Genomic DNA, 27,370 nt, shown 5'->3' on the forward strand with positions numbered 1-27,370 from the left:
CTATCTCTTACTCTGTGTCACGACTACGACTGCATGTGCGGAAGTGGCTATATATTGGTCCTTTTCTTACGTCTTACTGATATAAAACTTGCTGAAATGTGGCTCTGTATCTAGGGACTTCTAAGGTTTATGTACTTTTTATTTACAGTCTTATATTCCACAGACATTGGCGTCATTAAAATGTATTTCTACAATCACATCTTTTTTAATTCCGGTTTTATTTCCTTGTGTTAGTTTTTAATAAAAATATTAAATGTAAAAACTCATAGCGACTAAATTTCTTATTCAAAAACAATAAATCATGGGTCTATGTATACGTATATATAATAAAGTTCCACAAGATATTTTAGATCTCATAATATAAAAGTATATTATGAAATAAATATTATTATAGCATACAAGTGTTTTATTTCGAGATGCGTGGAACTTTGTTGATTTAGATAATTGATATTATAATGTAAATATAAATAATTGTTAAATTTAATCATAAAAAGCAACTGTTGAGTTTCTGGCACAACAGATATATATGTTACACATATAGTGTTAAAATAATCGACAATTCAAAAGCGCATGTGAATGTATACTCAAATCAATATATTTTGAATTTGAAAACAAATGAATTTGCAATATTATAATGATATTATTTCTAATCATACTTACTACTTCTAAGGAAGGTGATGTAATGTTTCCGTCAATACTCGAGTCGGATGATGGTGACAATTTATATTTCTACGATGATCACAAGCCAGGGGTATTAAACACAATAGTTATATTTAACACACAAACGTTAATTACAATCAATGGTGTTGCAACATTAGAATTTTATCTAGACAAAATTTATAAAATGAATAATTTTAGCACTCAATTTTAGCACGCTAATTACAAAAATGTCTTTCGAAATTCGAATATAAGCTATCGTAATATCTGTTTCGTATCACAGATAACAAAATAGTATATACATAACTGTACAGAGTGATTGATTGTAGACATTAAAAACTTTTACAGTACACGGCAATAAATATTGCACATCGGCCTTTCGAAAGAGACAATCGGCTAATTTCGGCTTCGTAGAGCACTATCTCTGTCCCACACTACCTATGTGACGTTTTGACAGTCGTTGTATTTCGTGTGACAGATATAACGCTCTACGAAGTCAATGTTACCCGATTGTCTCTTTCCAAAGGTCATATCCAATATTTATCATTATTTATATATATATTATTACAATATTCTTCTACTCTTACTTTATAGGGGGTGGGTGGGGGGTATACCAGGAGGACCGACGACATAGTTGAGGTTGTGGGTCCTCGCTGGATGCGGGCAGTGCAAGACTGGTCATAGCGACGATCTTTGGGGTAGGTCTCTTCCTTGCAGTGATCTATAGCCTTATGATGATGACGATGATTAATAATTCACGGAATAGTGATACAAAATTAAAAAAAAAATTTTTTGACTAATGTAAAAAGTGGGTATTTTAATATTACAAACAAACAGTCCAATTTCATTTATTTATAGAGACTGTTCAGTTGGCGAGAAATTAATTCGCATTGCGAGTTGGAACACTATTTCGGTGTTCTTATTTCAAAACAATACCTACTTGTATTACAAAAGCCTACCCCCACTTGCTACCTTTATCGAATAGCTGCCTGTATTCGATTGGTGTTGATGTTAGCCTTTCTGACTTTTATAGCTTCCCAAGGCTCAAGAGCCCGAAATCCGCGAACTAAAATTTAAAAAAAAATAAACGTCAAATTTGACGTTTGACGTATTGTATAATCGATATCTACTCAGAGGAAGATGTGAACCTTTTCTCTGAAGAACTTTTTAGTTGAATCGATTTTTTTTAAACATATATTTAATGTATGTATATATCACAGACATTAGCTTCCGTGCCTTTGTTTTTACAATGACAGATAAAAATTACGTATTTTTTTGGTTCGCCTTTTTGCATGTCAGTGCTTTTTGCATCGCATCGATGAAAGAATGAAACAATTTGAATCAAGAATTATTCGACAACCGTATTTTGAACATACGCAATCGTATACAAGCACTAACAAGGGCTATCGGGGCAATAATCGATATTCATTTTTTGAGTTCATTTTAAAATAAAATCGATTATAACTGAAAAAGTAAAATCATGAATAACTGTTTTTTCATAATTTTAGCATAACTTTTCAAAAAAAAAATACTTTTGCAGCTAAATTAATTATTGGTTTTAGTACTTTGACCAGAAGTAATTATCTATAATATAAAAATGAATCGCAAAATGCGTTGGTAAGCGCATAACTGAACAACGCCTTGACCAATTTAGCCAATTCTTTTTTTTCAAATGTTCGTTGAAGTTCAAGGATGGTTTTCACAGCGAGAAAAATTCACCAGGGTGAAGGTTATGTTCAGGAGAATTTTTTGCTCCGACTATAAAATAGTTCGGAACAAAAAACTGCCACATTACAAATCTTTTTGACAGAACGAAGTCTGTCGGGTCAGCTAGTTTTGTATAAAACGAGTCGAAAAAAAATAGTTCTTTGTGTTCTCCTAATTGTGCAAGTTTGTGTATTCCCTAACTTCAATCGTAGTTTCTTAGATCATTAATGTCTTGTTTATATTTCACAACGCCGTAACAATGTCCCGTTTTCAAAATTACGTTTCGTGCGACCACTTCCTCATCCTTACTCCATATTGGCATCCTCAGGTCGTGCACCAGTGTCTGTGCGGCGGTTGGCGTATTCACATCGATGAACCTTGCGATCGCATCTTGAGTCTCGTCCGTGCATACACGCGCGTGTGTGACGTGATATTTCTACCACCGCGTGATGGACACAGTTGTACAGCCAGAGGGTGTCCATTATTCGACGGATAATGAATCGATACCAGATGCATTTGATGTGATGGACTTCATGCTGCTAGCTGGGTTAGGCTTTATGCAGCTTCATCGATCGAGTTGCGGAAACAGTAGGTCTGCGAGCTAAATATTATACTTTAAGCGATCGTATCCCAGTTACAGAGGAGGCGTACGAAGAAGGGCTATACCCGTGTAGGTGTATAGTGTGGTCACTGTAGTGTAGTGTGAGTTTGCGAAGCGAGGACTACTCGGCGGTCGGCAGCGACGCGGGCAGATCCTGACTGCCTTCGCTTCTACACGAACCAGGTCTGACGTATTGTACGAACGTTAATGCTGTTAGTCCTAAGACTTACAGCTTCGTCTGATATGAGTTCACGGAGCGGAAAGGTCCATGAATTATATATATAGGTTTCCGAATCTAAAATAGACACTGATGGAGAATGAGGCAGTTAAGACGAGGCTTATCTGGTCAAGGCTGTGTTGCTGTTTGTGTAGTGAGCGCGGAGTGAGGATTGGGGGCGTGGACCACTCGGCAATCTAAGGAAGGACTGATCCTACCTCGGATCGCTTATGCTGTTCGCGGCGGCGGCGTCGGGAGGCCGACGCAGTTTACGTAACGGACGGTGAGAAGTGTGGTGAATGATTTTATGCATCGCACGCGTGTTTTCGTGCGGTGAGCGGTGGCCAGTGAAGTGGTTTGAAGTCTATTGTCTCGTATGATGTTGGTGCTGTTAGCCTTGCGGCTCTTACAGTTTCATCGGAATTGAGTTCACGGAACGGAGGGGTCCGTGAACTTAAAAAACTTTACAAAGTTTGAGTGTCGGAACACGCATCAGTGCATTAGGAAGACAGGATTTTTTTTAGGTTGGTAGGACTGTCTATAACTTTCGCCCAATGTCTATTAATTAAAAATTGAAATATCATTTGGCAAAACCCAAACCATTTCTAAGTATGTTTTATATATCAAACATGTCAAGTTTAGATTGGTGCCACAATCACACAATTTTTTAAAAAAAAAAGAGACAAAAACTCATCTCATAATTAATTCAAAAGGCTAGAGCGGGGGTGCCATTTTGATGTTTGAGAGGATAGAAACCTTGAAGGCTATACTGGTAAAAGACTATTCCCACTTTTTCGTGGACTGGAAAAAACATTGGCAAAAGTGTTTTTTACCTGAAGGAGATTACTTTGAAAAAATATAATTATTATAAACAAATACAATTTACTTTGTCATTAGAGTATTATATCAGAAATTAGTGCATTAATGGATTCCCTTGTTGAATATACACTCCACCATTAAGGTGAACAAATACAACAACCTCAAAATAACTAAAAATGAATTCATAGTGATTTGTATACAGTGGAGGTAGGAGAATGGTGGAACAAATCAATGAAAATCTCTACAGCCTTCTTAAGGATTTATGTATCTTGGATCATTTAATATTTATTTAGGTATGGAGAAGAATCTAATTTGTGAAACTGTCACCTACATGTTAAATAAATTAAATTCTAAATAACACCTTTTTTAATGAATGCTATATTTTAAATAGACCTGAACATTATATACCATGATATATTAAATCATATATGTGTAATGTATGATGCACTTCATGCTGATAGAGAGCTTGCTGTGTTGTCAATAAGAATGCTCATGTTTATCAATTGTTGTGAAAAATTATTGACAAAAATTAAAAAAAAAATACAAACTTAAATAGTACTTACTATTGAAGAATTTTATAAATAGTTTTTTATTAATAAATTCTAACTTATTATTATTATTATTATTGACATTACACAATGCACTGTAAGTTATTTGCATATTTTAATAATGTAAGCTTTAATTGATAAGTGATTGTAAACAATTTAAAAATGGATTGTTTCAATGTCTTAAGACTTCATAAACCTAGCATAAAAGGTTTACTATCTGTAAAGAAATTGAAAACTTTCTAGCAAAATATTCAATAAAATAAATTAAAAATATTTGTCAGTGTATACAAACAAAGAATTTGAAATGAAAATTCCTTAATGGTTGTGCGCGAAAGTGATGGCCCTTTTAAATTTTCATAGATAAATACATATATTAATAAGGGCATGTGAGGGATGGTTCAAGTTGGAGTGTGACATACCCATCCTTGTCAAAAGTTTCATAGCAAGCGTCCATATCGAACAAGCAGACTTCGTCGACTGATGGGTCGTTGGCAACGTCCGACATCGTAGGTTTGATCGAAATGAGCGGTCCGAACTCGCGGCGCTCGTTTATAAGGCAAACCATCATCGCGACCGGGTTCTTGCACAACTTTGCGCATAAACAAATAACAACGCTAGTTGCACGTAATAAAACGCTAACATACAATAGCTACCAGCCAAAACTTTGATTAAGCGGTTAGAGCGATGCAATTTTATTTCAGGTATCCAATTATTTCTAATATAATTGCAGGTAACTTAGCACGGTATTTTCCTCTTAATGTCAATCACAAAATGTCAATGTCAGTGTCTCAAGGTCGACATTGACATTTTAGGATAGAATATGCTAAAAAGTTAATTTTAAATGATTACTTTAAAGTTTCAACTATGAAACCCAGGTGTCGGATTATAATTTATGATAAATTTACTTTATAAATTTTTATAATAAATTTTCATTAGTGAGAATGAAATTAAAGTTGATGATTATAAAATGAAAATAGAAACGTAACAATATATAGTTTCAATTTACGCACAAAAATTAAATATATTTAAATATTAATATCACGTTTAGAATTCCCTTATTCAATATCAATTTTATTAAATTAAATGGGTTTGTTACAGTTATTTATTATAGGTTGGAATTATTATTTTTTAAAACTTTGTCATATTGCGTGACAGCCATTGTTATTAATAAGTATCTATACCACAGATAAAATTAAAGCAGGCATGTCATATTCGCGGCTTCACCGTCATAGACACTATTTCGGGATTAAAATTACGTTGCCAGACAATATTTGCTGGAATTAAATCTAAAAGTTATTAATGTTCCCGAAAGCGTGGTTGTTTAATTACGAATAGAATTAGGATTTATCTTCAAGATGGTTATAGAAAAAGTGTTTTGTGTGCAATCGACGTCGTTAACTCTCAATGATCGTTTCACAATGCTAGGCTCCGCGGCTCCCGCTAGAGCAGCGAGGGCTAGGACTCCACAGAAGCGCTTCAACGCCGGCTCAGTTAATCGAAATATGAACTTTAACAATCCGAACCTTATAGAGCTTATCGCGAAGAAGCTACAACAGCAGGCTAGAATGGTATGTTTATATTATTTTGCTGCATTATTGTTGACGTGTGAAATGTTCAGTTTTTAATATAATATAATCAAACTAAAAGTGTCAGGTATGTTGTCGATGAGACCACAGCGGGCCATCTTCTGTAATTCTTAATGGGCTAGTTTCAGCAACAAAGCTCAAAGTTTGTCTCATGGTTGTTTTAGCCAAGTTCATTCGCCTTGTGCTTGTGCTTGCTCAATCCATAAAACTTTCACCCAAGTAACTTGATAGCTTATCCTGTTGCTATGAAATATCTGTGACACCTTTTGTGGAACCTCACAACAAACCTTACAAGTTTAGGTACTAAATAAAAAGTTTAGGCTTGGCACTCTCAGTGTTCTACCTTCAAAATGCAACTAAATGCTTTTGTCAGATAAAAAAGTAAAAATATATGATTGGCTAATTAAGGTTGTGATTTTTTTAAAATATGTGATGGAAGAATGTGGCATTAACTCATTTGCATTGTAAGTGGATGTTTTGTCTGATTGTAACCAGCTGGTTTCCACAACCAAATGGCACTGCACTTATGCATCAGGGTTGGCTTTAATCAATGCTACCCAATGTTATAGTGGGAGCACTTCAATGCTAGGCGGTAAACCTGTCTGGCTTCTGTGCCTGGTCATAATGAATATTTGTACATTGATGTCTATCGTCAACATGTTTCTCACAATAATATTATTATTAAATTTGTTCATATGTATATCTTTATGATCTCTTCGCAGTAGTGTATGTATCTGTAGTAGCATCTTGCATAACCTAGCAGAGAGGTATTACTGCAATCTTACCTTCCTTCCTAGCTCAATCTCAGCATCTGTTCATATTGCACTGAATAAAGGATAGCAGTATTATACTATAGACCTCTTAGGTATAGCTTACTACTTAACATATAGTACAGCAGTAAGATAATACACAACCTATGTTACTGGTTTGTTAGATTATTTTGTTCCTTAAAAAAAGGGGTAGTATGAAATACCTCTATTTAAAAAAAAACAGTCATTAAAATATTTATATAAGTTCTGTCGTTTGGTATCATTTTATGTTTAGTGTCCATAAAAAAACCTATGATTTAAGTATGTATTAAATTTAGTTGATCCCTCATAACTAAGGGTTTTTGTCAAAGTGTATCTCTGGTATCATTTTCTATTTTTTTTTATTTTTCTATATTCTGAAAGAGATATGGAGTCATGCATGGTAGTTTTATGGTCTCATAAATGCGTTGTCTAGCCAGTAGGTGACCATCCTCTAGCCCAGCGTTTCCCAACAGGGGGATAATTTAATTGTTAAGGGGACAATTCCAAAGTCTACTTGACATGAGTTTAACCCCTTTATTTGAATATAATATATATATATGTTACTTAGAAAGGCTATGATGTGGAATGCGACATAAAAGGTTGTAAATTTCAAATATTGCTGTGAAAAATATGATAATTATTACGAAATAAGGAAATATACAGCATATGAAAATGTAAAGCCCTTAGGTTCCATCATCTCTGTGCGAAGCTACGAAAAAATAAAATTAAAATCTTTAAATATGTTGTTATTCTAGAAATCCCTAAAACAGCGTCTCAACATGGGTAATCCTCTACGAAGATATGGCAGCGAGGGTAACCTTCCAAGTCTGAGGCGTTCAAATAGCTTTGGAAGCCTGAACCAGAGGCAGGGCATCAATAATAAACAAGTCTGGCGGAGATCAAACAGCAATTTAAGGTAAGTTTTTAATTTAATTTAAATTTGTGAAAATAGTTTTTTTTACCAATATATAGATAATTACAATTATCAATATATATATAGGGAAGATATAGTTTTTTTTACATTTACCCCCCACATTATGATACCGTTGTCTTTGATATACGGTTCTTACCATTTAATAATATTTGGTACTCATATTAATTGGCCTCTTTTATGCTTTTATGTTTTATTGTTTTTTATTTTGAATGTTATAGAGCAGAGGCAGCCAACCTGAGGTTGTTTGAATGATTGTTATTGGCACGGATTGATTGTAGAATTATTTCAATATTTAAGTTGATATTGTAAATATCATAGTTCCAATCGAGACAAATTAAGTCTTGATAAATTTATTCTAAAAATTTGTAAAGTCCAAATACAGATCATAATTAACTAACCACCATTTAAAATAATTACCAGTGTCAATTCCTAATATCTAAATTCAATAAACGTATTTTAGTTAATTATTAATGAATATCATTATTATATATTAATATTTTGAATAAGAGCTTAGACCATCAAAGAACTTGATCACCCCTGTTATAGAGGATGTGCAACTAATCAATGAAGTATACATGGAGGGAACATGCTTATATGCACAGCTACTTAAATGTGTACATGCACATAGCCACTGAAATACACATACACGGAGAGATACTCAGACAAGTATATGTGCATATGTGTACAGTCACTGAAACTCTTGCACACAGAAATACACGCATATGCATGCAAATGCACTGATGATTCACGTACACAGAGGTACATACAGATTAGTTATGCACATATGCATGTACAGACACTAAAACACACACATGCACTTATAAGTATGCACAGATACAGATTAATACACACATACACAGAGAGATACACACTAAAGTGCACATGTTCATATGGGTACATAGGCACAGAAACACAGAGGGAGAGGCATGCAGATATATACAGAGGAGTGGGCACTTGTTATGTTATAACATCTGTGACACAGTTCTTAACAAATATATATGTTAGCAAACATTTGTATTGTATTGTATTTAGTGTAACTTGTATTAATTTTATTGTACTAATGTAATGCATTAATAATTAAAAATACCACAGTTTATTTTTTAATTTCTACAAAAAATAAACAGCAACTATCATGTAATGACTCTGAATTACTATGTTATTGGTTTGATTAGTTTATTTAACAACACTTGTTTACTGTGAAAGATTTTTTTAATTGTAACACAACTTGGGAAGGAATTGCTGTCCTAGTGTTAAAAGGATATTGTAAAAGAGACTATATGAAGGCATGCAGGTCACCTAGAGAGCAATGAAGAGAACTATGCTCCGGGGGTACATGAGACTCACAATTATTGGTACATAATTTTTTTTTTACTTAACACTCAAATATTCTTGGTAATTTTTTTCAAACTTCATGCCAGTCGATAGAAGGTGATCTATAATTAATTGTCAACAAGCGATATATACATCATAAATATCAAAGCACAGTGACATTTGACGCCATTTGCCAAAATTAAGGCGCATTCACATTGTGACAATACTTTTGCACTGCTTATTAATATATAATAATTGTATGTTTTCAGTCGTTCCACATCCTTTGGTAACCTGTCACAGGCCGGCTGGCAGGGTCGAGGGTTCCGGCGCCGCGGTGGCAGAGTACCAGGCATGCGTGGCAAATATCGGTATACATATTTACAAGAACCTATTGTATTCTCATTACCAATGATTCAACATGAGGCGAATTATTGATAATAGAAATTTACTTATGGATGCCTATTGCAAGGCCTCCCTAAAGATCATCATGATGCCAGCATCCAGACTTCCCTCGATCTTAAGTATGAAATATCACAACAGTGATTGTGATTTTTTCTTACACCCCCCTACTTCTTTCCTTCATATGTCATTTATTTACTTTATTGGAGATAGACAGTAACAAAAGGCAGTAAGAAAGTACAAACTTAGAAGCTTAGAAATATAAAATTAATTACAGTTGTTACCTTATAACTATCTCACTGGGAACATATAATGATTTATAGTCAAACAATGAAAAAAACAAATAAAAATAAAAACATTACTAAACAGGGATCATAGACTATGGTTTATACATTTATATTATGTTTGTTTATATATTTATATTATGGTTTAAACTGCATTTGTAATATAACCTTTGTAAATTGTCCACTTAGTCATTTAATGTGTTTATGTGTTTGCAGCGGTGGTAGATTGCAGTTGGGACGGAATTTCGTTCGTTCGAACCGAAGTCAGTCAGTCACTCGTACGCAACCGCGTGCGTCGCAGCCACGCACGCAGCCACGGACGCAGCAAACTCCCAATCCACGCACGCAGCAACACACGCCGAACCCACGCAGAAGGATGCGCGGTCGTGGTAGGGGCAGAGGTAATATACTCCACACATTAATTAAAAATTATATCAAGCCTAAATTTATAAATGATTTCATAATTTATTGTTGTTAAAATACTTCTTCGGATAAATACCAAATATTTATAAATACGTTTTTATTATTCAAAACCACGTAACAAAAATAACTGGAGTGACATTTTGGAGGTTGGAACGGATTAATGGTAGTTCAATTGTTTTGTATGGGGAAATTTGCTTTGAGATACGAGTAATTCAAGATACGAGCAAGGTAGCGGAACGAATTAAACTCGTATGTCGAGGTATCACTGTATATTTATCCTAGCATCCCATAAAACAGTGAAGAAAATATATCTGTATAATCAATACATACATATAAACACTGACCAAAAAGTAAGTTATTCTTCCAAATCGAATTCATCTCCTTCAAAGTAATCCTCATCTGATTAAATTCACTTTTGGCAAACAGTCGGAATAATCTTTTTACGGTACAGCCTTCAAGACCTTCAATTCGGTTTTTATTACCTTGTGTGAAAACATTGTCCCCGCATAGGCCTTTTGAGTTTATTGCATAGCCAGAAGTCATACAAAGTCAGTCAAGTTGCTTTATTCTTTCAAAACTTTTAGTGATTTTGGCACCTATAGAGATTTGACGCGTTTAAGATATAAAATACCCTTCAAAAAGATTCTGGCTGAGCCAAATAATACTCCAACTTTACAAACAAACAGATACTCAGCGAATGTTATAGACAGTTCTACCAACCTAGGAAAAAAATGTTTATCTGTCTTTGTAGTGCCCTGGAGCTTTAAATGACAATTCCACCTTACTTTTTGATCACAGTAGTATATGACTATTTGGTATTATTATCATAATATACTAACATAATGTTTCATAGTGTGAAGTATTTTGTAATTGTTAATAGAGCTATGATATGAATTGCTATATTATTGTATTAAGTGTAAGAATAAAGTATAATCAAAAACTTGTCCGAGTTTTTTGTGGGCTCTTCTCAAATGGATGCTTTTCGAACCCTTATTCCTTGAAGATTAAGGATATGTCATTATAAATGAGTTCAGACAGACATTGTTCTTGTGATGTTGTCGCTACAATAACCCTTTGTTTTTGAAAGAATGAAATGAACATGATATCACACCAAACTTACAGAATTATTTTAAATATTCCCAATGCAACTATTGAACTTGCTAATGCTCCGACTATCAGTAAGGTGATGGATTTATTTTCCGATAATAGTGAATTTTATTTAGTCATTATGCAGACCAATTTGCACCTGTACCTTTGTTTATACCTTGTAAAGAGTTACATACATGAGATAAATAGCTAGTTAACAAGGAATAAAAATATACATATTTTAAAACAAACCAACAATGTTTGATTTTTAATCATAATTGCTTACTTTTATTGTCGGAAACATTTTATTCTGTTTATGTCAAGTATACTTGTCTTTGCTGTAAAATAATATAGCTGGCAGAAAATATTTTCAGAACCAAATTAAACAGAAAGGTTAATAAATGATGCCTTTGTATGTAAATTAAAATTAATTCATTAATATTGCAGGCGGGGGTGTGAGGAACCAGGGCAATAAACCGGTGCCAACCAAAGAGGAACTTGATGCACAGTTGGACGAATACATGGCGAGCACAAAGATGGCACTCGACAAAGAGCTGGATGTCTACATGAAGAATGCAATGGATATAGATTAAGATGTTCAGAAGTCAGTGATAAAGTGATTTAGTGATTTAGTTTTATACACTGTGGACATGTTATATCTGAAATATCATCATGACAGCCAGTAGATGTAAGGCATAGGCCTCCAATCATCACCATAGTGACTAATCTTGCATTGCCTGCATAGCGGGGGAGATTACCCACTCGAGGATCTTTCGTTATCAACAGCCGTCAGTTGATGTTTCCAGGCTCCCACTTCATACAAGCTATTGTAAGTTTGCCAAACTATGTCATACACTATTTACCTGTATCTTTCCGTTTATAAACCTTTTATCGTAAATTCTGTTTTTCCCGATGTATTTCTAGATAATTTGCAGACCAGATTCATTGTAATTGTTCACGTTAGTTGTGTGGTCTTATGTAGTAATATTTCTAATGTAGTAAGCCGGAACACTCAGTGCGGGTAGTTCCATATTAGGTAGACCCATGGCGAAGGTTGTGGGAAGTAGCTGGTTGCGGGTAACACAAGACCGGTCTTTGTGGCAGTCATCTTTGAGAGAGGCCTTTTTAGCCGAATCAGTATTTCAATCATGCCGTGGTGGTATTTGAAATGGCTTGTTATGGCTTGATAGTATGACATGTTCCTGGTATAACATTTAAATTGAATCTTAACTAATTGAAGAAACACACACACGATTAGATGATTTTAAATTTATATTTGTTTTGTATTTTATGTCTGGTCAAATGAGCTATCTATTTATAAAGGCTTTAAATTAATTTGTTTGTAGGTTTTTTTATTAAACAGTATTTAGGTTATAATCCAGTCCATGGGTTATATTTGGGGGACCGGAAAGTAATGTTGCTTTCATAAGTTAAATTCATACAACTACATTTTAACAAGTTTTTATTTCTGATCACCAATACAATATAATAATTCACCTTCATGAAACAACCTTTTGCCGTCTAATATACAAATTTTCAATGTTGAAGCGGTAAATATCAATTGGTTTTTCTGTAAAATATGTTGCCAGAAATTACTTTCCAGTACCCCCTAATATTAATTAGCTTAATTTTTTTCTTGGAGGATAGATAATGTTTCTGTGAAAAGTTTAATCTTCGAATTGTAACATTTATTATCTGTCAAAGAGAGTGTTCCTTATAATATAAACCGGCAACACTAGTTAGTATATATCTATTGTTGCCAGTTGAAAAAAAATAAATTGTTTATAAACACACATGTCATCTGCTTTGAGCAATTAATGTTTTTAAACTAATGTTCATTTAACCCTGTTCTTTTAAGTAAAGAGTGTTTTTTTCTTTGTTGAGAAGTGTACATTTGTGCGTTCAAAAATTATATATTGTAAACAAAATGATTAGTTACAAGATGTCTTAATACAGTTTTGTTCTATTTTTTATAGATAATTCCCGCAATTTCTACCAGAAAAATTAGTTGTCAATGCAGCTAAATATTATATATACCATTAAATATATATACATCTATAGATTCAGTAACATGGCATAAATATTTCATTTATAACAATTTTCAGTAAGGATTTGGAATATATTTTTAATGTCATATGAGATAAAAGCACATATAACCGTGGTATGCAATTGGCATTACCCACCAACGTATTGTGATGAAATTAACAAAGTGCATCTATATTGTTCCCACTCGAGAACATTAAGGTCCAAGTGGCCATCTGTTCTGCCTTTTCGACCTGCCACTTTAATATGCCAATCGGTTACTATCATACATTTATTACTTAAACAGATCGTTACACAATTATTTTTTCTTATTGGTTGATCAAAATAACAAATGGTTTAAGAAAATATTTCATGTAAACACATTTTTATTTTACCAAAAACTAAATGATTGTTAAATTTTGGTCATGTTTACTGATATCTGGTATAGATAAAAAATAACTTGGTCATTAAATACAGTAATTTTAAGCTTATTAACTTAGGTTTAAAACGTTTGAAGAGAATGCTTTGTGTAGCTCTCATTGCATAGGTTTGCTTAAGTTACTTTTCTAACATGGCAATGTAAATAGGTTGTATAAGTTTGTTGATTATTAAACTACATTAAAGAATATCATTTTGTTTTAACGTTTAATTTGAGAGTGGAGAATAAAGGATGATTAACACAAGTATTCATTTTATTTATTATAACTTCGAAAGACACTAGAAGACGTTTCCAACTGATATAGAGAAACTGGGCATGGCATATGTCCAGCTGTGGACTTCGTTTGAAATGATGAAGATGTTTATAAAAACTGACTACTTATAATCTGCATATTTATAAACAATTATTTTTCTAAATTGGCTTCAAAATATTAGTGTTCTATAAACTTCCGTAATGGTGTCCATGTGAACAATCATGTATTTTTCATACGGTCTATTTTTCTGAGTTGACTGTGTTTGGCACTAATCGGTGTAACATAACTCCTGAAGATGCCCCGTGGAGGAGTGAAACGTGTTGAGTGATTTGACGGTGGCAGTTGTGTAATTCGCATTGCTTGCCGCATACGCATTTATCAGCGGGCTGGCGGGCGGTGCACTTTGTTGCACGACTACCACTGCATATGCGGAAGTGGCTAAATATTGGTCTTTTTCTTACTTAGGATGGACTTCCGCAAGGAAACGCCTAATTCCATTAAATATTTTCTAAGGTTATGTGTACAGTACCCGGTGATAAATATTGCACAACGACCTTTGGAAAGAGACAATTGGCTTATTGCGGCTTTGTAGTGCGTTATCTCTATCGCACGAAATACGACTGACTAAACGTCACATAGTGTGGGACAGAGATAGTGCTCTACAAAGCCAATTGTCTCGTACTGTACCTAAATTATTGGTCACATACTTTATTGTTTTCTTTAGGGTTTGTCTTTATTATGAATGAAGTTGGTTTTATTTGGTTTACATTGATTTCAGGTTTTCTTCACTTAACACGCGAAATTAAATGGTATGTTATATCAGTAATTTAGATTTAATATATCAAGTTGGATATTCAATTATTAAAATATGAAGTATAGTTTTATGTGTAATATACTGGAACGTTATATATAACATTTCCATACGGAATGTTTGTATATACACAATTATATGGTTTTATATAGGGGGACGCTGAAGCGAAGGACTAGGTGTATCTTCATTTAGGTGTCATTATTATTATATATTATATCCCTATTAATATTTATGTAATAGCTACCGTGTCATTGAAGTGAACAATTTTTTTTATTCGACGCTAGATGGCGCAAATATAACAAGATAATCGAGTAGATGGCGCTTATCGTTAGGCACATGCTGTAATAAAAGGCTACTGTTCTGTGAGACTTCAGTGACGTCTGTCACGATTGAGAGGTTAACAATTGGACCAGTGATTCCCAAAGTGGTCTATATCGACCCCTAGGGGTCTACGACAACCTGCAAGGGGTCTACATCAGCGAAAAAAAATTTGGGGGTCCATGAAATGAAAATGGGGGTCCACGATAGTGGATCTCAACAAATACACTGATAGTACCTATTTACTTACATCATACTATCTTATAATATCAAAACATTTACATTATTTATAAAAGTACCTATGAAGTAAAAAATTATTATACATATTTATAAAATTTTGTAAGTTTTAGGATGTTGGTATTCGCTTTGTGGTTTGTTACGTATATTTTACATAACAGACACAAAATTTTATTTTGAGTAGTTTTAATTGAAATTCAATTAATAAATGTATAAATTAACATGTGTTTTTACTATAAGTTTTTAACACTAAACTTCACTACAGTTAGAAATGTACAGGAAATCTATATCAGGTAAGTAGGGGGTCTACCCAACACGGAAAAACATGGAAAGGGGTCTACGACACAAAAAAGTTTGGAGAACTCTGAATTAGACGATAACCTTGTAAATACGTAAATATTAAATATGTAATATTATATTATTTAAAAAATAAGCAGTCCCGTTGAATTTTATTCGCTATTCTTCTTAGCTTCGAGGAATTTTATTCGAACAAGTCGTGGAATCATCGTGACGTCAAAAAGAATTTTAAGCGTCTGATTTTTGAAAAAAGATTTTTAAAATTCGAATTAGCCATGGAATTTTATCAATATAAGCATTTACGGAGGAGCTTTGCGGTTACTTCACTTAATAATGTTTCATTTATATACAGTACCGAATTAATAAATAGAGAAAATAAATGAAAGTCTGTATTATTTTTAATACATGTATTTTCCAACAAGTGAATATTATCAAAAAAAAATGTATCCTGAGCGGTGAACAAAAATGTCGCAGGCAAATTAGCACCGAAAATCTATTTACAATCTATTTACGACCGTTAAACAATTCAAATGTGACATTTATGGCTCGAGAGAAATATGAGATGAGTTTATTTTCTTAATAAGTCTAAGGCTTAAAGCTAAAATAAATTACTAGAATATATATTAAAAAATGTATAAAACTTACTGTTTGGTCTTTCACACTAATACTAAACTGTTCCCACGATGTAAAATACATCAAAATATAGGTTATTTTTAGCGCCTTGTTAACACTTGCTAGGAATCTAAATGTTACTGGTAAACTTATATTTGTGAACACATTGAAATCGTTTGAGCAATATTTGAAAGTAATATAACAGAAAGAAAATATTTAAAAATAATCAACATTTTTGTTTACGTGTCATTTGCAAATGACATTTCAATGACATCAGATAATAAAAATGGTGGGAAAGCAACGATAAATGCCTCGAAATAAATTAATTTAAAAACTATAATAAATAATTTAACCTAAAACTGAAAGCAGAATTTTTAAGTCTATTTACATTTTGTGTTTCGTAATTTATTAACCGTAAATAATAAATACAGTAGAAGACTATAAAATACTGCGTTCAGAAATCAAATCAGAGATATCAAAAAAATCGGAAATTTTGAATTTAAAAATAAATTTGAAATGCATCAGTGCTATAATCAAAGCCATAATTTTCTCTAAAATTGAAATTTTGGTTATTATATTTAATTTAATTTTACAGACCTGGGAGACTATCGAAGTGTTCTTATATGTTAGTTTATTTTAATCTGCTCTTTTTATATTATTAAATTATTGATCAAATAAATATAATATAAATGCAATTTAAGGCAACTTAGACTTTTGGGTTAGCAATTCGATAAACTTCCAGGACATAAACCGGTTCGTTATGGGTTATTGACGGATATGATTTGATTGATCCAGCCGATGAAGGACGAGACCTTGACGTAGACGCCGGGTACGTCTTGCCGGCCGCAGCCGAAGCCCCATGAGACCAGCCCCACCAGTTCGTAAAAGCCGTCGTCTTGGCACACCAGTGGGCCACCGCCGTCACCCTGCGTGAAAGTTAAGCTATTGTTATTCTACGAGTGCTTAGTGTTATGTGAAGGTTTTACCGTCGTCACCATATCTGCCGATAGACCCCCCCCCCACTGCAAGGCATGGGCTTCCCCCAAAACTTGTAACTTCTCGTGAGCTCAACTATGACATCGGTGCACTTAGTTTTTTTTTTTAATTGTACCTGCTATTGGGGGCCTCTTTGTATCCCGCAGTTTGGCGCAGGGACTCTTATTTTTCGTTTAATTAATTTTTTCACATTTATTTTATTTTCGCGCTTTTCTACCATGCGTCTTAAGATCATTCATTCTTTTACTTACTGCATTTCATCTGTTCTACCCTTCATTCCATTTTCCCTCTTTTTCGATGCATTTCATCCAACATCTCATTCCACAGGTATTACAATGTTTGTTTTTATTTCATTTTATAGAATTTTATTTGTATACATGTTACTATTATTTACAATTATTTTTATTTTGTTTACATTTTTAATTCTTATTTCTTTTTATTATTTGTGTTACAATTTTTTTGGTACGGTGTATCTAGTTGGGTGCCTCCGTCCACGTCGCGTCTGGTTTGGGAGCATGTTTGTGTGCGTGTGGGCGTGTGCTTGGGGCGATTGTAGGAACTTTCAATGTTATTATTCCGGTATTTAAATATAGACATGGCACTTTGAAAAATACAAACAATTCGTGATGGTGTTGTTCATGGAACAGTCATGTGGATTATATCACTGTACAGTCTTTTATTTAATTTAGGATAGAGAACCACTCAAAAAATGCTGACCAAAAATGCTCACGAAGCAGTACTACGATGGAACAGTAGGTTTATTTCACGTAGATAGTTTTCATAGCTAACGATAGATGAAGAGTAGAAGAGATATTGCATTATCACACTACAATTCAGTTAGTATAATACACTACAGGTTTTTTTTTATTTTATTTATGTCATATATAAAATATACATAATTGTACAGAATACAGAGCAGTGTTAGCTAAGCGGCAAAGGCTGACTTGCGATCGCAGGTCGTTTCGATTTCCAGGATACAACCTTTTATAATTCAAACCTTGTACATTAATAATAAAGATTTGTCACTGCTTTTAAACTATTTTTCGCAAGATGAACAGCAGCGACCTCTACGCAAAATAATACCGCATTGCGATAGACAAATACGTAATAATTTGTAAATTCGGTAGTTGGTCCGGTAGATGAACCTACCTGACAGGCGTCGTTGCCTTCTTCTCCGCCGGCACAGAAGGAGCTGGAGGGCAGGATGAAGACCTTCTCGGTGACAGCGTTGACTTTCCTCACGCACTCCGAGTCGTTCACGATTGGCAGCTCGGCTTCGCGTATTCGAAGAGGAATTGGTCCAGCTGGAATAACATACTCTTCTATTAATACATATATATGTACTTAAATATTGAAAAATAATAATTGATTTGAAATATATACCAATGTCTCACTTTACGTAGATGTTACCTTCCAAAACAACACGAAGCAAAGTAAAGTAAGATTTTCTATGACAAGCCATGTAAAGATTGAAGATGTTTCAGGGTTACGAAAATACAACTTTCAAAAAAGAAAATCAATTTTCTTTTTTTAAACGAAGGTATAAAAATACACGGACATAGACTAATATTGTTACAAAGCACGAGTTATAGAAACCTCTTAATAATAAACACGGAACCCTAGGATCAGGAAGCGCAATGTTTACTATGTTTAACGCAATGTTTGTTGATTTAATTTCTATTTCCACCTTGTAATATTGATTTATAATTTTGTATTTTCTAACTGTCAGTATCAAGATGATGGTAGGAATAGTAGGCAACGAAAGAAAAGAAAGAGAGGATAACTCACTCTCCCCCATGTAACCGTAGCCGGTGACCGTGCAGCGTTTGCCAGCTGGATGCTCTTCATCACGTGCTGGGAGGCACACCAGGCACACACCTACAAAGCAAGGAATTATTACTTATACCAAGGTAAATGAAAGCCTTTGCTAAAATCGAGCCAAGTGCAATGATACCATACTGTGATTGGTCCCATAGATATCTTTGGGAAGGTTTATGTCTTGCAGTAAGAGTCTATCTCCTGAAAAGTCGATATACAGCCTTTGTCAAAATAATAAGGTATTCACATAAAAATACGTAAATTGACACGTACAGTACATGGCGATAAATGTACTACTATGTACTACTACCTTTGGAAAGAGACAATCGGCTAATTTCGGCTTCGTAGAGCGTTATCTCTGTCGCACGAAATACAACGACTGACAAAACGTCACATAGGTGGTGTGAGACAGAGATAGTGATCTATGAAGCCGAAATTAGCTGATTGTCTCTTTCTAAAGGTCGATATGCAATATTTATCGCCGGGTACTAAACTTATTGTATAAACGAAACTATTTGTTAAATAGTTTGCAATAAGAGCTGTAAATATAATAGTATTTTAAACAATAGACAAAAGTTTTTTAGGCAGTTACGTATGTCTGCAATTTGTAAAAAACAATGTTATTGGAAAATTAAAACGATATGTTTGACGGTCTGTTTTACCTCCATTCGTTAAAATAAGCTGTTGTGTGTTATTCATTTGAAATGAAATGAAATGACGGAACAACTTGAACTTAGTATAAAAATTAGGAAAAAAACCCGAATGCAAATGAAGAGAGAAAGTCTGAACTCGAGATTGGAATTAGAATACTAACCGTCTTTGAGCTCGGCTTTGGTCTTGAGTTTCAACAAGGCGATGTCGTTATCCAGGGTTTGGCTGTTATGGTTGTGGTGGATGTACGTGGTGGCCACCAGTAGAGTCTGGGCGCTGGGCGATCCGTACTTCCTCGTCAGGTCATTATCACCAACTCTTACGAAGTAATCATCTCCGGAGCGCACGATACTGAAATGTTCAATGGTTTTATAAGAGATATGAAATGAGATGCGCAGATGAACTAAGATCAGTAAGTAACTCCAAGAATAGCCCGTTTATAGTGGTCAGGGTACATCTCTCTTGCAAAGGATGATCATTTTTTTTAAATGGCCCCCGCTATTGGGGGCCTCTCGTACCCCTAACTTTTTGGGATTATGGACTTTATTGTTCAATAATTTTTTTTTTCAGTCTTTTCTTTATTAATCACTCTCTTTCACGCGTCACAATATCTTTCATTCTTTACTTTTGTCCTTCACAATATTCGTTTTGCTCTTTTATACCTTCTTTCTTTCCACGCCTTTCTTCCATCATCTTCTTACTCTAAGGTGGCTAGGTACATTTTATTTATTTTTATTCTTTAATTTTATCTTATATTTAATTTATCTTTATTTACACATTTATTTTACTTTCTTAATTCTTTATTACACATTTCTTTTTATTAGTTAACAATTTATTTTGTGCAGAGTTTATTAAGTACCTTATTCTATACAGTTTTATTTCTTTCAACCGTATCACTCGCCACCCCATGAGCGAAAGATAGGAATGATGGGCGAAGGTTGTTGTCGCCCATCATAACGGCGATGCTCTCTATGTCTATATTTATCTTTATCTATCTTTAGCTTTGTTTCAGTCTCTAGGGCACTGCGCATCCGTGCATGTGCGAAGGATGATCATTACTGTCGAAGGGTTTTCGATTGATGACCAAAACTTCGGAAGACACGGCGAGGTTAAGCTCCCCACTTGCCGATGACGTATTCAAATTTTGGGAGTCTAATTTTACGAAGGAAATTGCAAGAAGTCACTGGAAGCGGGTAGCGAAAGGTTTAAAGTGAACTTGGAAGAGGTGAATGACTAGCATTGGCTAATGATGATGATCATCAAAATCAAGCGACCTTCTAGGCATTTCTTTACGTTGAAATATTTTTTTTGTCCACGATATGCGAAGGAAAGCCGCAATAAAGAATTGTTGTTCAGTGTAGAGTGAACAGTTCAAAATTTAGACGGCGAACATACGTAGTAAGTGAATAAATAAATCAATTAAAAATAGTTGCAAACAGAAAAACTTTAAATTTGCAAGATTGGCTGATCAGCAAGGTGAAATGAGCAGGCCTTCTACCATAAAAAGGAGCCCACAACTGGACATTAGATTCCCTTGAATATTACCAATAGGATCTATTGGAGGCAGCCGGCATCCAGTGCCTTCAGATTTTTACAATGTCATCTGGTTGCTTGTGGTTGGACATTCTGCCCTCCGTTAGCCAGTTCTTGGTCTCCATTCCGAAACCCATCACCTCAGTGACCATTTGTACTCTTTTCTCTTTTTGTTCTCTCTTCTTTATCGACTATTTTCATTTGTCTACGGACCTCATAATTCCTGATACGATCTACAAACAAATCTGACTTCCATTTGGGTCTGGTATGAGAATTTGTCTGTAGTCTTAATTAGACCATGAATGTTCTTGTGATGAAGGTATTTTTAATGCAATTTCACTATTGCCCAAGTGGGATTTGCAGATTTCATGGGTGCGAGGCACCAGGGTGCTGGGGATGCTTAGACAATCTTTAAGGTAGAGAAGCTCAGAGGTTCCTGGAGAAGGCTCGATTCAGGCCACTACATACCACTTGTTCTCTAGATATGACACAGGTAATGCGTTCGAACACGGAGCTCTCACCTTAAAGAGTATTGCTGTCAGATATGGCGGAGGCAATACTCATTGTAAATAGGTCCTGTATTGTACCCATGGGAATAACCTAACATTTGGGAACTTTGGGGACAGTATAATCAACAAATAAGGAATAGATTGGAGAGGATATGTACTCTAGATATGTGGTGGTATATAACTTACTTGGTGACGCAGTGCGCTGCTGTGAGAACCCACTGCGTGCCCACGAGCGCGGCACCACAGACGTACTGGTTGTTATTGTTGATAAGAGCCACCTGCCAACACCATTCACCAGGTGCACCGTCCTCGCCGCCCATCACCCTAGCAGCACGTGCTGACGTACCTTTAATGTAACAGGTACAACATTTAGTATAACAATGTGTACAACAATTGGAACGACGGATATTTGAAAGATCGCCGATCTACTTCCGATGTATCTACTACAACAAATAGTACAACAATTGGAAGATCTTATATATAGTTATAATACACCTGATATAATAATAATAACTATTAAAAGCTAACTGAAGTACCTGTAAGTCAAGTGTAACAATTAGTACAACAATTGGACGATTCCTGATTTTTTGTAGTACACCAAGTGTACCACAAAAATTAATGCATTTACAATTGAGTAATCGCTGAAGTATCAGTAAGGACACATTAATAATTACTAGAACAATTTAAAGATACATATAGCCAAGATTTATAGCCAATGTAGCGATACTAAATAGGATGTTACATTAAATACAATAATTGTACAATCATTTCAATGTGTTAATTATTCATATCACCTCTTTATTACAGAAAGATACAGTTCGGTTAATGGATTTTATATGAGCACATCTTAATATATTTTAGGGAAGTCATGCAAGGCATAAGCAACTCCCAAAGATATCCGCTCTTATGCTTCAAATGACCAATTCTTCCAGTTATGTCTTGTCTTGCAATAACTCCTAATTTCTGATGCTCGAACATATCTCTATGAATGATTAATCCTACTAAAACCTGTTGTTAAAAGAAAATATAAAAACACATTTAAAATCAAACTGAACATACCTTTAACACCGCATACATATTTATTGTATTTCTCAGACACGTGCATCGTTGACCCATAGCCGGTCTCGTACGGATCTGTAATATTAACATTAATTCAATTAAAAAAAAACAAATTAGATATGTTTTTATATAACAAACAACCATATTACGTAGTTGACACTGAAAAGAAATAGAACTGGCCAGTTTAAAAAGGATATTAAAAAAATATTTTAAAATTCGTAAATAAAATGTTCCTCTATTTTTCTTATGTGCGATGTATAATCTGTTTTTAAACGGTTTTATTTAGTTCGACCCGTACGGAATTTGTTTATTTATTTGGGTCAAAATTATAAATTGAAATTTAAGCACCTTCCCGTTGTCAGATTGATCTGAAATTTGGTACACACATTTAATTTTGATGAGAATAAAATCAATAACATTATAAATCTAAGATGGCCGCCGATACAAAATAGCGGATTACATATTTTTCTTAACCCCCTCTATATGGGTATCAAATGAAAGCTAGTGTAGTTATGTCAAAATTTAAAATTCAATATGGACGCCGTTCCAATATGGCGGACTAGGTACATATTTTTCCACAACCACCACAATATGAGTATCAAAAAACCGTTTAACTTAAAAGTTTTTTAAATGTATTTATTTATTTTAACAAACCGACAGCTAGTTAAAAATTACGCTATTTCAACGCCATAATGAATTCAACATCTGAAATATTAACGTAAACGTAACTATCTTTACGACGTAGATTATTGTGCGACAATAATATCGTTGTAATAAAAATACGTATGACATGTAGTAAATTTGAGAATATGTTTATCAACTTAAAAATTCTAAATTAAAATCTAAAAACCGAAATTAAAAAAAAATAAATTTAATGAAATCTTTTTTCTCTCGACCGAATTTATTCTTCTTCAGCTAATAGAACCTCACTGCAAGGCGTCGCGATCGCAACGAGGACAGGTCCTTCGCTGCCTGTATTCAGCGACTTTTTGCGACCTTTACAATGTCCTTGATCCACCTAGTGGTCCAACTCGCGTCTACCGGCTTGTGGTCTTTACCCAAGAACCTTTCGGCCCGAGCTATATATATATATATATATATATTTATATTTGTATGTATGTATCCGTTACGTATAACCGTTATTATCTATGGTGTATAAAGTGTAAATAAATAAATGTTTATAGTATTTCAGTACTTACAGGCGATACGATCGATGGGCGTTGTATGAGTCACATGGGTGGCGTGGGGTACGTGTGCAGCGTGGGTCGTGGGCGTGTGGTAGGTATGCGCAGCCAGCGTGCTGGTGGACAGTGGGTAGGTCTCGTTTCTCTCCGGCGTGCCGACTACCTCCAGGACCTTCGACTTCGGCGCGCAACACTGCGTGCCAGCCTTCTTGCATTTGAACACGTCTGTTATCTCAGCGTTATCTGTAAATGCAATACCATGAAAACTTTATAGAAAATATAGCTCTGACAAGGAACGGCAGCCTACTGCACCCAGGTTCAGGGAGAGAAAATAAGGCCCATGCGCCGGTATGGACCAGAAAAAGCCACCTATGTGTAAATAAATCGCACGCACACATGTGTGAGGAAATACTTATATTTATTTCCAGCATGCAACATAGACAAAAACTCGTCAAAAACTCGATTGATATCGTTCTGAAACCACTGTATTCGCCTGATTTGGCTTTAGTGTTACAATTGGCTAGTCAGTACATTCAAAAGCTAATTGCGTGGACATCGTTGATAAGATTGAGGAGATAAAAACCATATCGAAGGTCTAAAAGACTATACCGGAAAAAGAATATTCCGAATGGAACGAGGATTGAAAAAGCGTTGGCGATATTGTGTTTTATCGAACGAATATTACTTTGAAGAGGACTAAATTTATATGGAAGAATAAATAAAGAATTTACATTTAAACAAACTCACTTTATTTATTACTCACGGTAATATATGTATACACTCAGACGCGTGAAGGAATTGTTACCTTATAAAAAAATTTAGGCAAAGTTTATAGCATATATGTACACATGTACAGTAATACCCCGCTTTACGCGAGGGATACGTTCCAAAAAAAATCGCGTTAACTGAAATTCGCGTATAACGAGGTTTATGATTAAACATAGTAAAAATTATTACAAAAAAATACAAATCATTTTAATCAATCACTTTAATTCTAGGAACACTTTATGCAACACATACTCTTATTTTTTACGGAAAAATACATCTATTGTCTTTTGGGTAACGTTTTGTTTACGTTCTTGTAAAATACTTCATAACACCCAACACTGTTTTTAATTGTTTGACAGATGGTCAAGACGCCATAGAAATGTTGATGACTACATTATATTTATATGCACTCTTTCGCGTAATTCGAGGCATTTGGGCGCGAAATTTGCAATTCGCGTTATAGTGAAACCGCGTATAACGGGGGCGCGTAAAGCGGGGTATTATTGTAATGGTTAAGTTTTATTATATATGTGTCGTCCGGGGTTATTTACTTACGGAAGCATGTGAAAGATAGGAGTGGAACTACGCAAGATCCAGGACAATCAGGTCGAGGGTCTGCCGGCGCTTGGGTGGTGGTTGTGGTTGTTGGCCGCTGCGTGGTTGGTCGTGGTGTTTTCGCTGCCCTGAAATACATTTCATCTCACTATGTATAACCTACCCATACTAAAACACAGATAATATTGCAATTCAATATAAAAATCACTAATATGTTATCTGTATTCTTGTATCAATACGTCAGACATGTAGATTCCTTGAAATGAGATACTGTAGGAACCTCGAATCCGCGACCTACGATCTGAAGTCAAAGTCCTCTATCGCTTGGTTACCACTGTTCTGTTTATTTATAGGCGTATTACAAATAATCGAAACAGGAGAAAGAGTTCGACACGCTTCACTGTATACAGGGTGATTGATATAGATGTAAAATTTTTAAAGGTGTTAATATTTACCTTATCTGTGGGCTGATGATTTTAAATCTATCACACCTATTTCCATAAAATATCTATAAAGTGAACACTCTGAAATATATATTTTTTTAAATACCATAGGCCAATAACATCTAACAGTACAAAAACTATATATAAAGATACTAAACAATGATTAATTTTAATATATAGCAATCTGTATTTAGCAAACCCTTTTGTTTATTATTTCTGAAACCATTGATTTCTTGATCTGATGTACCATACATTGATAGCAAGTGAATTATAAATTCACCCCAAATTTTTACACTTAATACAAATCACTCTGTATGTGTTGTTCTTATAACACACGTATCATCATTATTACATCAGCAGAAAGACGTCCAATGGAAAGCACGGGTCTATCATCAGATTGACCGTTTTTACACTGCCTGTATCCAGCGACGACCATCTTAAATAAGTCATCGGTACACTAAGTGGGGGGAGTATCCATGCCGCGTCTACTGGCTAGTGATCGGCCCATCGCCACTTTAAACAAGCAATTCTTCGAGTGACATCAGTGACCTTAGTTTGTTTGTGTCTCTCATCACTTCTGATTCGAGCTCACAGCAAACTCCTTGAGTCATATTAGGCTTATCATCATAATATGTCATTAGACACCCTCTGCAAGACATAGGCCTGCCGCAAATATAGCCATGACCGGTTTCGTAATGTCCGTATCAAATAACTTCTTGCGACTTTAACTGTCGCTGGTACTCCTTACAGAACCATCATTGTAAACAGAAGTTAATAATTGTAACTCAAAGACTTTGACATCCTAAGCAAGAAAAGGACCAATATTTAGCCACTTCCGCACAACCGATTAGTGTCAAACACAGAATCTCTGTGTTTCTCTGGCACTAATCAGTGTAACATGACTCCTGAAGATGCCCCGTGGAGGGGTGAAACACGTGTTGAGTGATTTGGCGGTGGCGGAATCACACGATTCGCATTGTTTGCCGCATACGCATTTATCAGCGGGCTGGCGGGCGGTGCATTTTATTGCATGACTACCACTGCATGTGCGGAAGTGGCTAAATATTGGTCCTTTTCTTGCTTAGGATGGACTTCCACGAGGTAACGCCTGATTCCATTAAAGACTTTGACATCTTCATCGTTAGTGCCAAGATATTAGGCTCCATAAAGCGAAATTGCCAATAGGCATTGTAATACCAATATGTGCTGCCAAAGAAACATACCTGGTATTATCGCAGCAGAACATGTTGGCAAGTTTGCAGTTGGTATATGAGATGATTTCGGATGGGTATTTGCAGAATGCCGCCATCACCGTGGGAAGACAGAAGCTGGGGCAGCGTGGTAGCGGTGCCTGCGATTTGACAAAAAAAAAATAACTATCTTGAGCTTCAATCCGAGCGTTTTGAAGTAAAATAGATAAGAACAACACCCGATAGTAAAAAGTACATAACGCCAACAAAATTATGAAAATTATATTCAGTATTTCTTTTGCGAAGATAATA

At 34.8% G+C, this 27,370-nt stretch overlaps 3 protein-coding genes across 3 annotated transcripts in view; 1 reads left to right on the forward strand and 2 right to left on the reverse strand.

Moving 5' to 3' along the window:
• Naam (Nicotinamide amidase) overlaps positions 1-5,295 on the reverse strand; it is a 43,435-nt gene extending 38,140 nt beyond the window's left edge. The window contains exon 1 of the mRNA XM_068763617.1: positions 4,969-5,295. Within this exon, the coding sequence (XP_068619718.1) occupies positions 4,969-5,117 (149 nt within the window). The 5' untranslated portion in view covers positions 5,118-5,295. The remainder of the gene's footprint in view (positions 1-4,968) is intronic.
• A 483-nt stretch (positions 5,296-5,778) lies between these two features.
• LOC137920341 (chromatin target of PRMT1 protein-like) lies at positions 5,779-12,153 on the forward strand. The gene is made up of 5 exons (XM_068763641.1): positions 5,779-6,117; positions 7,682-7,842; positions 9,441-9,539; positions 10,071-10,255; positions 11,811-12,153. The coding sequence occupies exons 1-5, from the start codon at positions 5,905-5,907 to the stop codon at positions 11,954-11,956; spliced, it is 804 nt and encodes a 267-aa protein (XP_068619742.1). The 5' UTR covers positions 5,779-5,904; the 3' UTR covers positions 11,957-12,153.
• Positions 12,154-16,957: 4,804 nt separating this feature from the next.
• mas (masquerade) overlaps positions 16,958-27,370 on the reverse strand; it is a 41,572-nt gene continuing 31,159 nt past the window's right edge. Inside the window, exons 6-14 of the mRNA XM_068763601.1 lie at positions 27,092-27,219; positions 25,426-25,553; positions 24,118-24,345; positions 22,919-22,993; positions 22,046-22,205; positions 19,981-20,168; positions 19,137-19,226; positions 18,498-18,652; positions 16,958-17,278 (exon numbers count right to left, since the gene is read on the reverse strand). Of these exons, the coding sequence (XP_068619702.1) occupies positions 17,111-17,278; positions 18,498-18,652; positions 19,137-19,226; positions 19,981-20,168; positions 22,046-22,205; positions 22,919-22,993; positions 24,118-24,345; positions 25,426-25,553; positions 27,092-27,219 (1,320 nt within the window). The 3' untranslated portion in view covers positions 16,958-17,110. The remainder of the gene's footprint in view (positions 17,279-18,497; positions 18,653-19,136; positions 19,227-19,980; positions 20,169-22,045; positions 22,206-22,918; positions 22,994-24,117; positions 24,346-25,425; positions 25,554-27,091; positions 27,220-27,370) is intronic.

Source organism: Battus philenor, unplaced genomic scaffold (genome assembly GCF_028537555.1).
Source record: "Battus philenor isolate CCGP_79_NKW_IND1 unplaced genomic scaffold, ilBatPhil1.0.hap1 SCAF_18, whole genome shotgun sequence".
NCBI lineage: Eukaryota > Metazoa > Arthropoda > Insecta > Lepidoptera > Papilionidae > Battus > Battus philenor.